We start from the raw sequence: 16,003 nt of genomic DNA, 5'->3' as shown, positions 1-16,003 counted from the left end.
CTGTTGAAAGCAGGAAATAGAAATAATCCATGGAGTGCTAGAGTTTAGGCTTGAATATCTTGTTTATAAAGTACACTAGTTGCATGTTTTTAGAATACAGTTGGGTTTGCTTTTTGAGGATTATGTTCATTTAAAATGCAACCAAAAGAAATAACAGCTGAGGTATAAATATAATAGGAGTATAGCCTGGCAGTTGTAGCGTGGAGGGAAAACTGTTTCAGTGGTTGGTAGAAGGGTTGCTGTAATTTCACGTCACTTGTAGGGTAACTAAGGCAGAGATGGCACATGGTAGTGGGAGAAGGTGCTAAAAGGTCTGCTTGGAGAGGGACACACAGTCCATTAGCCACATGGATATTTTCCTGTTCATGCCAATTCAAGAAGATACGGTGCTCCAGCACTGATATGAATGGGCAAAAAAAGGCTCCCATGAAAGTAGCCCTGTATTTGTGCACACGGAGAATGTAAGCTTTTATTTTTAAGGATAATTATAGGAACAAGGTGTCTGCTTGGGCCAGGGGGAAAGGGGGGTGTAGAAGACCCACATACATGTGATCCCAGAGCAATCTCATCTTGGACACAGGACCCTGTCCAGACTGCCTTGGATTATGGAGACAAGGACTTCGGAGGGGTCAATGCAAAGGCTTCAAAAAATGAAACTATGTCAATTGTAGCTGGCTGTTTGTGAGGGCACCTAATTTGTTTTCATGTGTGATGGAAAGCAGGTGTCTGACCTCCTAAATCTTCTCTAAAGGTTCTCCTCTTAAAAATTTCAGTGAAAGTGCATTAAAAGGACAGAGTGAGAAAAAAGGAGAAGGTTGAGAGGGGAATGAGCTTACATTTGTGAGCTTACAAGTAAGAATAAATACATCCAGGCAGGAGAGCACAGGCAAGCAGGCCAGTATTGCAGCCTGCTTAGCCTCAGTGAGCTGCTCGGTAACATGAAGGAGCCCTTAATTCGAGATTGCAGGCAGAGAGGGGGCTAAAGGCAGAAGAGTGAAATCCACATACTGGCAAGACACGAGACTCCTGCCAGTAACGAAATGCAGTGGAGAGAAGAGCTGCATAGAAAAGAGAGCAGGGTGAGAGAATTGTAAAAAAACCTGTATCTGTAGTAGCAAGGGTAAAACAAAGCTCTTCTACTTAAGTGTCAAGTCAGAAAGGGCATAGCTAAACTTAAATTCCAGCCAAGAGAGGACAATGCCAAAAGCACTCAGCCTTTCAGATCAAGAAAGTAATTAAAAGCTCACTAATACCAGGAGTCACAGCGAACTTAAAGGTAATGAAGATGGGTGACCAGAGTGGAGAACCATAGACAGAAAGGTTGACTTATTTAACTGTTCCAGAATAAGCATATAAGTGGTCAAGGAGGTTTTTGGACAGTACCCATTTGTAAAAGGCAATATTCTGCTGCATTGCCTCGGAAAGAGTGATCCAAACCCAAGCTAGGAGGTTGCCAGCAAGGAATGATGAACTAGAGCATTTTCAGTTGTGATTATGGTAATGATTATGCTGAACTGACAAGGACAGACAGAGTATAAATCTCTGAGGAGCGGGGTGGTGTCATTGACACACAAATGTTGGCATGCAGGAGATTGTTACATTTCTGCCATATTTTAATGTCAGGGGTCACAGTAAGGGTTTAGGAGGGGAAAGTGTTTTCTGTGGGGTGGCCTCATCTCTTCCCCTTCCCCCCCCCCCCACTTTTTTAAAATTCCATTTTAGGGATTGATGAACCATTACATATCAAGAGGAGGAAGGTAATAAAACCAGGCTTTATACACAGTCCGTGGAAAAGCGCCTACATCAGACAGCACAGGATTGATACCAACTGGCGGCGAGGAGAACTGAAATCGCCCAAGGTGAGGTTCTGAGCTCTGTGCACGGGGCCGTGAACAAAGCAGGATCAGCTCATGGCTCGGGTTCTTTCCTTTGGACAAACAAGGCTATCCATGCACAAAAAGCAGTGAATTGCTACAGAAAAAAAAAAAAAAACCCTCATGTTTTAGCTTACCCTGTCTTTAAATTATTTTCTGACCACCATTTTGGCAATGTGTTATGCTTCATACTGCAGAACCCTTTCACTGCTCTTCTAAGAATTTCTGTACAGTTTTGTGAATTCTTAGAAATGTGCCAGTCTCTTTGAGACAGGTAATCGTGGAAAATTGATTTGAAATACTTAAATTTAAACATACAGACACATATATTGTACATATATAGGTGTATATGTATGTATTGGTAGAGCTGGGTCGTGTTGCAACCTAGAAATACTTCACAACTGTTCTGTGATCAATTCATGCTTTATTTTTAAATATATTTTTTTAAATTGAGCAGCACAAGATAATAACTTCATTCTGTGCTAAGATTTTTGTGGGGTTTTCTAAATGTTAACATTATTTTATTGACATTGATATTTATCATTACATCCTTTCCAAATGAAGACATGAAACAATATTTCAAACCTTTTGTAAATAAAATAGCAACTCTCTAATCAAACCTGATAATGAACAAGCAGCTAGAAATGTCAAGAAAACCCATATTCGTGGCTTTTTAAGGTTTTAAGGCAATTTACCTGTTTTCTTAATTAAAAACAACAAAATAAAATAAGAACAAAAGAATTCCCTTGGAAAACCTATGGCTATATACTGCTGTTTATTTGGCCGTGACTTATGTACATCTCTGGCAACGGCTCTATATTTCTTGTGTTGATATGCCACATCAAGTTATCATGGAATTATTATTAAAATTACAGCCTCTGGCATTATCCAAATGCCATTTTATTTCAACGAACATCTGAAAAATGTTTGGCTATCTTTAATAAAAAATTCTTCATACTATGTATTCTACTAAGGGTTTGTGGTTTTTTTTTTGTTTTTTTTTTTTCTGTACTGCAGTAAGATATACAGAATTACAGTTTTTTTCCAAAATCAAGCATTGAAAATCTCACCTCTATAAAGCAACATTCCAGTCCACATTCTCAGCACGTGGAATTGTTGCTTTTGTTTGCATTTAATTGAGTTGATGGTTTTCTAGTTTTTGACTTTGGTGCTGACTGGCATTTAACAAAACACAGTGCTTGGCTGGTAAGGGAAAAAAATAGATGTAGTCAGCCTTGACCACTGAAATACAAATGCTCAGCAAATAGTCAGCCCATCCTTTCATTCAAGATTGAAACAAAAGGTAACAGTAAATTGAAAATCAACTGAAAATCAACTGAAAAATAAAGAGCTGGAATAACTGCAGAGGAATAGAGCAGTGTCCAGTTACTAATTTAGCCCACTTTTGTTGATGCTTTTTCCTGGTATTTTCAGGAGGCTTGCAGTAGCTGTAGTGTGCCTGCTAAGCAATGCAGCATCACTCCATGGAAGGAGGGAAACACCTTCTTTGGTCCCAGCTGGCGGTAAATTAGACTTGACACACAGGATTAAGGGCCTTATTATTACTGAAGCAACTCTAGCATTTTGTAATTTATGAATCAGAAGAGCACTTTGTTTCTCCTGCTTCTCTAATCTCCTGCATTAAATTGTGACTGTTGCTTTTGTGTTCTTGGTTGCCAGGTGCTCAAGGGCCACGATGACCACGTGATCACGTGCCTGCAGTTCTGCGGGAACCGCATCGTGAGCGGCTCCGACGATAACACGCTCAAAGTGTGGTCAGCAGTGACAGGCAAGGTAAGGTGCCTGCTCTGCTGGATCCCTTGGGAAATGAGCCACAGGCAGAGCAGTGGCAAAAATGCTGCTGTGCCTTCAGATCGCGCTGCAGGGTGGCCTTTGGTGCTTTGGGGCAGGAATCGGAAGGTGTACTGGATAAACATGTAGGTTGCCTTTTCCCACACAGAAACTCCTCCAGTTCAAAAAAGTCACCTTGATGTGAAATTGCAATGCTGCTCATGTTACCACTGGCACATGTCCTTGTTCTCTTGGCAATTCTGCTATTCTTGTGGAGTCGTTTGTGACATGGATTTTAAAGAATTTGGACAGAAACATTACTTTATCTTCCTTAAACCTTAACTTAGGCTGCATTTACCCCTCTGGATCTTTTTCCCACTTGTGTTCTAGCATTCTTTCTATTGTTTTCAAGTTTTTGCAATTGCGTTTTCATCTTACTGGCTCAGATTTCAAATACAGAGTTTGTTTTTCTTTCCAAGCTACTATATTGCTGAGCCACCAAAAAAAAAGAAAAATTAATTTGCTTTAGGTTTAAATATTTCCTATTAAATTAGATCCAGCTCAGGCAGGAATTTAATAAGCTTCAATAATTTAATTCTGGCTTAGAGGAGCAAAACAATATGTGCAATCAAGAAGACAGTACTGAGCATTTCAGTCATGTTAGAACATCACAGCTACTCAGCCCACAGGTTTTTTTTGAGGTGACTGACTGACCAAGGATGTAGAAAAGGCCTTGGGGAAACAGTTCTTTTTCCTTTTAGACTGGTATTGTGTGCACTTAGCTTGGTTTTAATGGTATAGATAACAACAGGACAGCTGCTGAGGATAATGTGTTTAAGATGTAAAAGGTATCCACTTCATAATGTGGAAGCTGAGTGTATTCAGCATTTGTCATTGCATGCCCAGAAGATCCTTGAAGGGATTGTTAATCCTACTGTGGGTAAGAAGAAAATTAAGAGCCATGGGCAGCCTCACCCTGCTGCTGTTGGATTCCCTACAACAAACTGTGTAATGAAGGATCCCATAATGAAATTTACATCTATTTTAATTGAAAAGGGCAACCTAAACACAAATGAAAAATACTTTCTTTGTACATACCACACTCCCAAAAGCAAAATGTTCCCTTAAATATATCAAATTAAGCACAGTGGCATGACTTAACGATTATTGTTCAGTAATTTTTTGAAAGTAATTACAAAACCTAGTGTGGCCATTTACCCCAAACCTTTAAGAGAGCTAGAAATTGTGCCTGAAAGATGGAAACGTGCTGTATCAGCCCTCATGCTTACTGATGCTGAAGAATTAATAAAATAAAGAAACCCTAAAGGTTGGTTTGTGCAAATGAACATGACTAAATAATTCCTTTGACAGATGTAAAGCCCAAAATAAGGATTCTGCGTTCTTACTGCTTTAACAGGATGATTTCTTAAAATATGAGCACATTGGATTAAATGAGAAAAAAAGAGAACTGTAGAAATGAACATCAGCTATGAGCTAAAAACAGATGGATTTGATAGCGGTGAATTAAGCCAGGAGCCAGTAATTGCAGAAAACCAGTTAAAATTGTTAAAGAAAAGTACAACAAAAAATCAAACCATTTTCAAGGATGCTAAAAAGAACAGGATATTACCAACAGGAATTACTATACTGTCACTAATATAGACAAAATACTTTGGAAGAAAATTCATGTGATGGAAATACAGCATGCAGTGATAATAGAACATTTCAGCAGAAACTCATGCTAACTACTGAAGTTACGGTTTTTCTTATTAGAGTTGATCCAGATAATCTGTATTTGATTTTTTTTTTTTTTTTTACGTAATCTTTGGCTTAAAATTAGTGCATTTTCAAAAGGTATGATCACAAGGAGAAGATCCAGGACAGGACAGTTAGAAAGCCAAAGTGCATCAATGTTTTAAATGGAGTAAACTGAAAGACTGGGTATTTAGGATATACTATCTCTCAGATAAAAAATATTGGACTGCGTCAAGAGGAGTCAACTAACAGTTAAAGGAAGGCCACGGCAATTAATGCCACTTAGCATTAGATTACAGAAAAAGAGATCCTCAAACTGCCTTGACCTCTTTTCTCATGCAGTTACAGGTTCGACTGATAAAAATAATAGTGCAGAAGTAGATGGCTGTGTGCACTGAAAGACTCCATCCCCATGACAGAACTGAAGAAAATAGAATAATGCAAAAATCAACATGGCACACATTTGAATGGGTTAGAAAATGGGTAATTATAGAGATCATGTTGTTAAAGTAAATGCAGAATCTTCATGGAGTATCTTTCTAGAGGAGTCTTGCAAGGATCTTGCCTTGTCTGTACTAATTAGCATTTATTGCTGCCTGGTGGGAAAGCATATATAGTTATTACTTGTAGGGAAAACAGGCTGGGAGACGGCGACAAGCCATTGTTCCAGGCTGACAGGGGTTTTATAGAAGAAGGTGTGAGCAAACACTGTCTGTACATGGTGAGAAATCATGTCATGCATTTGGGATCAGAGAAGGGAGGCTGTGCTTATGTAGTGTGGGATTCTCTCCTGGGCAACAGTAGAGTCTGAAAAAGGTCTGAAACATGGTTTTGCAGGAGTTATGCTGTAGCTGTGGTTTACAGAGTGCAGTGTTTCTTGGATAAACAAACAGAAAAATACAACAAAAATATATGGTTTATAGATTGGTGGTAAAACTACCAAGTGTGTGCTCTTTCCACTTCTAACACACTTCAAAAAGCTATTGGAAATCCTGCAGTGACTCAGAAAAATGCCAGGAATATGACTCAGGGCTGCAAAACATGTCCTTGTATTGAGAAATTTGGAAAGACAGCTTAGTTTGTCAAGGGAAAGATTACAAGAAAAATTTCTTATAGTTGAAGTACCAACAATTGAGAGAGAAATTTGATAAGTATTTTTTAAAAAGAGGAATTTTTTTGTTCAATCAGAAAGAAGTCTCCTAGCTCTTGCTATGAGAGCCAACTCTTACAGCCAAGACTGCTTTTTCTTAAAGTATCCATTCCCCTGTGTCAAATGGGTAACTAAGGAAAATGTTTCTTTTCAGTGTTTGAGAACACTGGTTGGGCACACAGGTGGAGTGTGGTCATCACAGATGAGGGACAATATCATCATCAGTGGCTCTACAGACAGAACGTTGAAAGTCTGGAACGCTGAGACCGGGGAGTGCATCCACACCCTGTACGGACACACCTCCACCGTGCGCTGCATGCATCTCCACGAGAAAAGGTGAGGCTTGGTGCAGAGCTGCAGCTGCAGCCTGGCCTGGCATTCATACACTTGTGCTCACAGAAAGTGCTCCTGAAACCTGGGGACCTCATCCAGCATCGAGTGAAACACAAACCAGGCAAAACATAAATCAACACAAGGGAGGAGATGATTAATAGGAGCAGAAGCATAAGAATACTAAATGAAGAACTGGAAATTGAGTCATGTACTTAAAAAAGTCACAGTCTGCGTTATTTCAAAGCTAATTCTTTGTTACACCATGATCCAGTCTCCCACATGGAATAATTTCTTCTTCTTTCAATGCTACAAACTTTTAGCTCATTTTACCGAATAACATTCTAAGTATTGTCACTGCAGTATTTTCTTTAAATTTTATCTGATTATAACATAATTTTTGCAATAGTAAACCATGTCTTGATTCAACAAACATTGGAAGAGCTCTGTTACTTGGCTGTGGTATGGAGCTGTTGACAGAGAGATTATTGGTTGCATTTCTTCTTTTTTGAAGAATGATGATATTTTTCTATATAAATTCCATTAAATGTTCATTCCATCTCATTTCTGTTATTGCTTAAAAAAACTTACAGAAATATAAACTGAAAAAAAATCAAGCAGAATAACTGTCACTTTACTCAAAGTGAAATTTCTAAAGATCTTTGTTTATTTGTTATAATTAATCAACTCAGATATTAAAACAGGATGCCTGTAGCACTGGCTGGAGCTCACCATGTTCATAAACTTGCATAGGTAGATACAACAGTCCACAGAATTCCTCATGGCATTGTTTTGCTGTTCAGGAATGAAGTGCCTTTTTAAATGCTGATTGCTAATTATATCAAATAGACAGATGCTGAGGAGGTGAGTAGAGCAGGGAAGAACACTCCAGTAATTTGAGACCCCATTAAAATGTCACACCAAGCCAGAACTCTGGTGGCTGGTGCACCAACTCTATCTAATATCCCAAATTAAAACTCAGAACCCATTTGTAGCCAAGTTTGATTGCTGTAGTACTTTCATGTCCACTGCTAAGTACAGGAGGGGCTCTCGTTGCTGCAGGGTGGTCAGTGGCTCTCGAGACGCGACGCTGCGAGTCTGGGACATAGAGACGGGCCAGTGTTTGCATGTCCTGATGGGCCACGTCGCTGCAGTTCGGTGCGTTCAATATGATGGCAGAAGGGTTGTAAGTGGTGCATATGATTTTATGGTCAAAGTGTGGGATCCAGAGACAGAGACCTGTCTGCACACACTGCAAGGGCATACTAACAGAGTCTACTCGTTACAGGTATGTGATTTTTATCTGCTGCTTTAGTTTCCTTAAGTAATACTTAAAGTCAGTTTATTTCATCTTGTTTATTAAGTTGTTGGTACCTAGTACAGAATTATACAGACCACAAGAATACAGAGGCATCTGTAATAAACCCCTCTTTAATTTTGTTAGTTATATGTTGTCTTAATTTAGAAACTGAAATTTTTTTTAGAGTAGCATTTTTTTAAAGGACCCAATACAATAAAGCCCAAATCTCTATACCAGCAAGTTATGTTGTTTTGTGGATTGATGGGTTGTTTGGTTAAGATTTTTTTTTTTCAAATCTTGCATGTGTTTTGGAGTTATGTTTTTGCTTTCCTCAAGAAATCCCAAACTTATTGTTTTAAATAAATCAGAGAATACAGCAATTGACAGTGTGCCAAAAACCCTATTGGATTAATGTTCTGATTTATGGAGATCTGTTTATCCTCATTTTCTAGTCCCATCTTCCAATTCTAAACTATAAATCACAGTAAGGCTGAACCTAAAATTTTAATGATCCTATGTAAATCTCTAGCTTTCTACTTCCTCTTCTCTGAGTACAGGCCAGGTATACAAGTGTCAGGCTGTTTCAACAGCAATATGTTAATGTAGGTGCAGGTTATTATGGTACTGCTTTGTGGCATCTCTCTGTTGCCCACCAGTTATCCACAAAGCTAGCAAAGATACACACAGACCTCATGTCTTGGGTCTTCTTACCTTTACTAACCCAAAACATCATCTTGTTCATTCATAGAGTCAAAGCGTCACTTCCAGGCATTGAAATGCAAAAGAAATTAATTTCATGCTTGTGCCTGTTCACACCACAATCTGGCAGGACTTGAAAAAGAAATCAACAAAGACAGTTCAAAATTGGGAAATGGCATTCAGCATGTAACTGCTCTGGTTTGTGACTCAGAAAGTGAAGCTAGAGACATTTTTCATAAAGTATTTCATATCTCCCCATAATATATTAAATATGAACAAAGTTCCTAATTAGTTTCCTTTCCCAAAAATATGTAGCAAAATCTATCAAAAACTCCAGCCCTTCTCTTACATACATATGCTGAGGAGAATTCTCTAGACAAGCAGCAAGCAAGTTAAAAATGCTCTACTACCTACCTACCTACCTACCTTTCAAAAATATTCTGAGGATTTATTTCATGTGGGGCAGTTTGGGAACAGATGTTATTCTACCTTATCTTCACCACTGGATCTTGTTTTGGCTTACGAATATTTATGTCTTGCTCTGATACTGTAGTAATAATGGATCAAATGACTGGGTTGTGTTACACATCAGTATGTTCTGAAACAAGGGAGAAGGGGGTCAGGGTGCTTAAGGTTTGGAACAGAAAGATTCTTTACAATTGCCTGATGGCTCCTGTCCTTCAGCCTGAAGTAGCCCCACACAGCAGAACTCCCATAAGGAGAATAATCAGATGGAATAAGCCAGTCCTCCATGGCAGGTTCTGTTCTATCTGCATATTTCCCCATGTGTAGACCTAATGTTTCCCAGAGAAGTGTACGCAGCAGTTGAGGACCACTAACCGTGCTGAGTTTCCTTACTCTTTCTTACCTGCCTTCCCAGTAACCCATAGATTCTCAAGGTTCATGGATAACTCACTGATCCAAACCATTGTTTGTTTCACTGCAGCACCATCAATTTCTCTGGATGCCCAGCCTTAAACCTTTCTTTCTGAATACCTTATGAACAGGGAATACAATTAGTTTGTGGGAAAGGGGGAAAAGAATTCAAAATTTGTTACATCAATCAGGTTTAATTCTTTTTAGGATAGAAAAATATTTTCTAATGTTCCCAAGTCTTTTGGGCTATCTGGCAGTCCTTGTCTTTTTATCTGAAATCAGATTATTTCCCATCCTCTTTTGAAAGCAGGGGTCCTAAAAGAGGGTCCAGTCAAAGTCTTATCAATGCTTGCTAGAAGTGAAAGGTTATTTTTTATGCCTTCCATTCAGATACCAGAGGGTCTTTTTTAGTGTATTTTCAACAGGAATGCAGTGCATACAGCAGATAAGCAGTCTGTGTGCCAGTCACTCTATGTGCCATTCTTTTGAATCTAGGTGCCATGCCCAACCATGTCTGACTGCAGAGATCTAAGATACTCATTTTCTCTGGGTCTTATAAGAAGCAGCAGCCCCAGATAGCTGAGTTCCTTTAACTGGGTTTGTTCCTTGCCTTATCAGGTACCAGTCAGTCCACATGGACAAGTAGTGTCAGATTGCCTTAAATATAACCAAGATTCCTGTCCAGCCTCCCTTCTCCCAGGCTGCAGCTGTACCTTCATTCATTCCCTGCCAAGTTCAGATCTTCACACTTTTCACTTGACTTCTACACTCTTTGCCTTTGGTCAGTTCTACTCTTTCCAATGTCACTCAAATCCTAATGAAAATAGTAAATGCCAGACCTCTCTCAAACTCTTTTTGGTTATCTCTGATAGTACTCTGAACAAAGTACTATCCCTGCCTCAATTTGTCTCCCTCTTTGTAAAAATACAACCAAGACATTTGCTGTTTCACATTGCTTTTTACTCCATCATGGAAAAAAAATCATATTGCTTAAGATAGTTTTCCCACAAATCTGTGTTTGCTGCTACTTACCACATTACAAAGGGCTTAAAAGTTCCTTGTGGAAATTGAAGTTAGGCTGATTGATCTATAATTCGCCCTATCGCATCATCTTCAGTAAAGGAAGGAATTGTATTTGACATCTGAAACTTGTTTGTCTTCCAGGGGTTCTCAAAGATAGCAGCAGATGTCTCTGAGACTCTCTTAAAACAACTTGCCTCATGTGATTTTGTTCCCCCATTCTAGCAAAAGCTTGTACTCATTTGTCATTGGCATTAGTGCTGTGAGGCTATGCTCACATGGCTGAGGACTGAAACAAAAAGAAGCTAAATAGCTGGCCTCAATCAGCGTTTCCTTCCCACTAAAGATAAATGAGGGGGTTTTGGCCTTCCTCTTGGTGGGGTTTTTTTTTGTTGTTGTTGTTTTTTTGTTGGGTTTTTTGGTTTTGTTTGGTTTTTTTGGTTGTTTTTTTTTGTTTGTTTGTTTTTGTTTTGTTTTGTGTTTGTTTTTTTTAATGTTTCTTGTTGGGACTTTTTACACAACAGTGAAATGGCTCTTGCTAGTTTTATCTTGTGTTGTGCCCTGCCTTTCTGGTTTTGTCCCACTGTTCTCTTTTATACACATCTATTGATCTAGTTTCTACCTTTTGTATAATTCCTTGTGATTTAGCCAAGTGGGTCTCAGTAATTTACAATACTTCCTATCTTTCTTTTACACAGGATAGTTTGTGTCTTTAAGAAACTGCCAACTGTCCTGAACTCTTCTTCCCCTCAGAGAATAGATACATAAAATCCTCATGGGAAGGAAGTCTATGGTTTTTTAAGTATTCCTTCTTGAAGCCCACTGGTTTTATTCTACTGCTTTTCCCCTTTTTTGAGAATTCTGGACTCTTAGTCATTGTCACTATAGCTCAAGCTATTTTCCACCTTTCTATTCTCTACATGGTCAGTCCTCTTGGCCAAAAGAATCTCATATCTTAGTCTGTATGCTTTCCCTACAATGACTGGAAAGTTACACTTCCTTACTGTACACAATTAGGGTTACAAAAAGCTAAATTCCACATTTTTCAGTTACATTTCCTTCAATTTTCTTATGCTGTTATTTTTGTGTAGATGATTCTGGAATAATGTTGTTGTTGTTCTCCTGCTTAAACTCCCTCGGACTTGAAAAAATAGGGTTGGCTTTAAAAAACAAGGTTGGCTTTTTAACATCTCCTTTAGGAAAAATACTTTCTCTTACTGTTGCACACTGCAGGGTAGTCAGGATCTGCTGTGATTAAAGGAGATGTATTGCATTTCAAAGACCAGTGGCTCAGAGTCTCTTTTCAAACCATGTCCCTCAAGAGCCCACATGTCTTGAACAGAAAATTGCACTGACCATGAAGCACCTGCTGTGGTATCAAACGTGGCCATCTCTACTGAGTTCTTACTTTATACTGCAGTTTCTGAATATATATAGTATCTAACCTTGCATTTAGTGTATTAAATGCTTAATAGCCTTCTTTGTAAGGTCCTAATATAATTGTTTGTAATAGATTTACCTTTCTTGTAGTTTGATGGTATCCATGTGGTGAGTGGATCTCTTGACACTTCCATCCGAGTTTGGGATGTGGAGACAGGCAACTGCATTCACACTCTGACAGGCCACCAGTCACTCACAAGTGGAATGGAACTCAAGGACAATATACTTGTGTCTGGGAATGCTGATTCTACAGTCAAAATCTGGGACATTAAAACAGGACAATGTTTACAGACATTGCAAGGTAAGTTTAAACTACCTTCATGTAAATCAAGCAGCCTACAGTGATCTGTGCTGCAGATTTTACATTAAAAAACTTTAAAATAATTAGATACAAAGAAACAAGCACTGACCGCTTAAAACTTAAATATTTTTCTGATGACAGCTGTATGATCTTTTTCTGAACTAGAAGAACAAAATGTATTTAATCTAATCTATTCAAATCACTTGCCTATTATGAAAGGCAGATGGTCTGGACTGATAGCAATTTGCTATGGGTGTATTAGCCTAATAAGCCACAGAAATACGTAGGAAATTACATCTCAAAATAGACAGTCAATGTATTTATTTAGGGGTCACTTGAATGTTTCAAAGCTTACAGTTTAATTGGATCAGGAGGCAAAGGAGTACACTGTCTGTTGTAATAAATCAAGAGATGCAAGTGGAAGATGTTTTCCTCATTTTAGTAAAAAGAAAGATTTTTTTTTTCCTCCATGTTGACAGTTGCCACTCAGGCATCATGAACACAAACACATGGTTGTGTTTCTCCCCACAAAAAAGGTCTTATATCATTTTCATATATAATACAGCAGTGCTGGCTGGAGCAGAAAATTAAATTTCCCTGTAAAGCAAACTCTGCTGATTTAACATATATATTTATATGTCAGCATATAACTGTCAATATTTACTGATGGAGTGATCTCATAATAACACTTCAAAGGGACTTGAAGACAAGCTCTTACAGCAGTCACCTCTTGAGGATGGTTAAGCTCATTTTCATGGATGTTCGGTTTGCCCAACTGCCAGTGTACAACACAACGAGATCACTGAAACAAAGAAGAAAACACTGGGGAATTTTTTATACCTGCTTTCACTTTTTGAAAGCATTTCACTTTTTGAAAGCATGGCAAGGCTTCTGCACCTTTTACTATACAAACCCAGGAGTTATAACAGATAGTTCTCTAATAGTTCTAATAGATGGAAAGAGCTGTATGCAAATAGCGAGGTGTTTGTTCTAGATGCAGCACTGCCTGACATTGCTTTCTAATTAATTACAAATAGAAATGTTTTTGTTTATTCTTACAGGTCCCAACAAGCATCAGAGTGCTGTGACCTGTTTACAGTTCAACAAGAACTTTGTAATTACCAGCTCAGATGATGGGACTGTAAAACTTTGGGACTTGAAAACGGGTGAATTTATCCGAAATCTAGTCACATTGGAGAGCGGGGGAAGTGGAGGCGTCGTGTGGCGAATCAGAGCTTCTAACACAAAGCTGGTGTGTGCAGTTGGGAGCCGCAACGGGACTGAGGAAACAAAGCTGCTGGTGTTGGACTTTGACGTCGATATGAAGTGAAGGGCAGAAAGATGAATTTGTCCAAACGTGTAGACGATGTTCTCCTTTCCCTCCCCCCTGAAAAAAAAGAAAAAAGAAAAAAAAGAAAAAGGAAAAAAATCCCTTGTCCTTGGTGGTGCAGGATGTTGCCTTGGGGCAGCAGATCCTAAAGACCTACAGACTACGAAGGAGAAGACAAAGATGACAAACTATAACTGACAAGAGAGGCTTTTGCTGTCTCGTCACATAAAAAGGCTACACTTTTGACCGGGGCAGCTTTGCAAAAATCCAACTTTAGAAATGAAACCAGGTGCAATTAATTTCTTTACTTTCCTCCAAATGCTCCTTGAGCAATTTGGAGTGGGAAAAAAAAAAAAAGTTACAGTTCTCGTTAACAGGTTATTTTACCACAAAGATCTTGAAATAAGCTGCACAGGCGAGCCTGCTCGTGCACCCCTGGGTCACCCTGGGTCCCAGCAGCCCCTCTGAGCAACGCGCTGTCCCTTAGCCCCGCTCCGAGCAGGGGGTTGGACCGGACTCCCTCCAAGGTCCCTTCCAACCTCCACGAGCAGTCACTGGTTGACTTTCAAAAACCAGAGAGCATCTGCAATGAGAAAAAGAAACAAAAACAAAGAGTCCATTCCTGGTGTGGAAAAGCTAAAATATTACTGTGAATTGTTTTGTACAGGTTTATCAGAGCTTTTTCTTTTTTTTCTTTATTCCTCTTTTTTTTTTTTTTTGCCAACCATTGCCAATGTCAATCACAGTATTAGCCTCTGTTTAATCTATTTACTGTTGCTTCCATCTACACTCTTCAATGCATAAGTTGCTCTGAGGTGGCAAGTTGTCCTGGATTTTGAGAGTCCTCTGATGGATTTAATTCGCAATGCTGGTGCTAGAAGTAGGTCTTCAATTATGGGATTGTTGTCCCACCCCTGTACTGTATTCCCAGTGGCCAAACTTATTTATGCTGCTAAATGAAAGAAAGAAAAGCAAATTATTTTTTTTTATTTTTTTTTTCTGCTGTGACGTTTTAGTCCCAGACTGAATTCCAAATTTGCTCTAGTTTGGTTACAGAAAAAGACTTTTTGCCACTGAAACTTGAGCCAACTGTGCCTCTAAGAGGCTGAGAGTGGAAGAGTTTCAGACAATTAAGAGTGAAGTTTGCCTGCAAATAAAGAATTGAGTGTGTGTGCAAAGCTTATTTTCTTTTTTCTGGGCAAAAATTAAAACACATTCCTTGGAACAAAGCTATTGCAGCCTGTTCTGTGGGGAAATTTTTCTTTGTGAGGGCTGTGGTGAATGGAATGAACATACGTTAAAAAAAAACTGACAAAATTTTTAAAAAATACTATAAAATACAAAAATTAAAATAAAGTTGCTGGTCAGTCTTAGTGTTTTACAGTATTTGAGAAAAAAACAACTGTTACAGTTATTGCTGGGAGGAACTGACAGAGCAAAAACGTACGTTTTTGTAAAGATGTCACATGCAAACAAAATGAGAAAAGAAAGAGTCAAATGGTTTGCCTCATTCTCCAAGAGCCACAACTCAAGCTGAACTGTGAAAGTGGTTTAACACTGTATCCTAGGCGATCTTTTTTCCTCCTTTTTTTTTTTTTTTGTTTTTGTTTTATTTATAGTCTGATTTAAAACAATCAGATTCCAGTTGGTTAATTTTAGTTATGTAACAACCTGACATGATGGAGGAAAACAACCTTTAAAGGGATTGTGTCTATGGTTTGATTCACTTAGAAATTTTATTTTCTTATAACTTAAGTGCAATAAAATGTGTTTTTTCATGTTAGTATGTCTTTTTTTTAATTATTTTTTATTTTCTAGTTGTTAATTTAATATTATGTATCCTGTGAAGGGCAAAGCTGGTCGAGTTGCTCATCTTACTTGTAGATGCTAAAATATGTCTTGGGACTTTATATAAGCCTTCCACAAACAGGTGTGTGAGTGTCCTCTCCTTCAGTTGCCATGTAGGATTTGTCACGTGGGTCTGGACAAACATGGGGGAAAGACATTTGCTCCTTCTCACAAGGAACATGTCAGGACCTTGATCGGGGTGGGGGAGGCAGCTATAAAAAGCTGCTAAAGTACGTAAAACTTCTTCCGATAGCATCTCCTTACTGCATCTTAAATTGAAACCTGATGT

At 38.6% G+C, this 16,003-nt stretch overlaps 1 protein-coding gene and 1 long non-coding RNA gene across 4 annotated transcripts in view; one reads left to right on the top strand and one right to left on the bottom strand.

Annotated features, from left to right (window-relative positions):
- FBXW7 (F-box and WD repeat domain containing 7) overlaps positions 1–15,649 on the top strand; it is a 176,343-nt gene extending 160,694 nt beyond the window's left edge. For all 3 annotated transcript variants that reach the window (XM_053976363.1, XM_053976364.1, XM_053976365.1), the window contains 6 exons: positions 1,723–1,859; positions 3,555–3,668; positions 6,725–6,906; positions 7,963–8,188; positions 12,326–12,536; positions 13,598–15,649. In XM_053976363.1, coding sequence (XP_053832338.1) covers positions 1,723–1,859; positions 3,555–3,668; positions 6,725–6,906; positions 7,963–8,188; positions 12,326–12,536; positions 13,598–13,866 — 1,139 coding nt within the window. In that variant the 3' untranslated portion in view covers positions 13,867–15,649. The remainder of the gene's footprint in view (positions 1–1,722; positions 1,860–3,554; positions 3,669–6,724; positions 6,907–7,962; positions 8,189–12,325; positions 12,537–13,597) is intronic.
- On the bottom strand, positions 12,418–13,739 carry LOC128806644 (uncharacterized). Its single transcript, XR_008436891.1, has 3 exons — positions 13,659–13,739; positions 13,264–13,338; positions 12,418–12,495 (listed from the first exon to the last, which is right to left on the bottom strand). It is a non-coding gene; the product is annotated as an uncharacterized LOC128806644 (long non-coding RNA).
- Positions 15,650–16,003: the final 354 nt, after the last annotated feature.

The sequence above is a fragment of the Vidua macroura genome, chromosome 4 (assembly GCF_024509145.1).
Source record: "Vidua macroura isolate BioBank_ID:100142 chromosome 4, ASM2450914v1, whole genome shotgun sequence".
NCBI lineage: Eukaryota > Metazoa > Chordata > Aves > Passeriformes > Viduidae > Vidua > Vidua macroura.
Note: the sequence above shows the minus strand (reverse complement) of the source record. Positions and strands in the feature narration are given on the sequence as shown.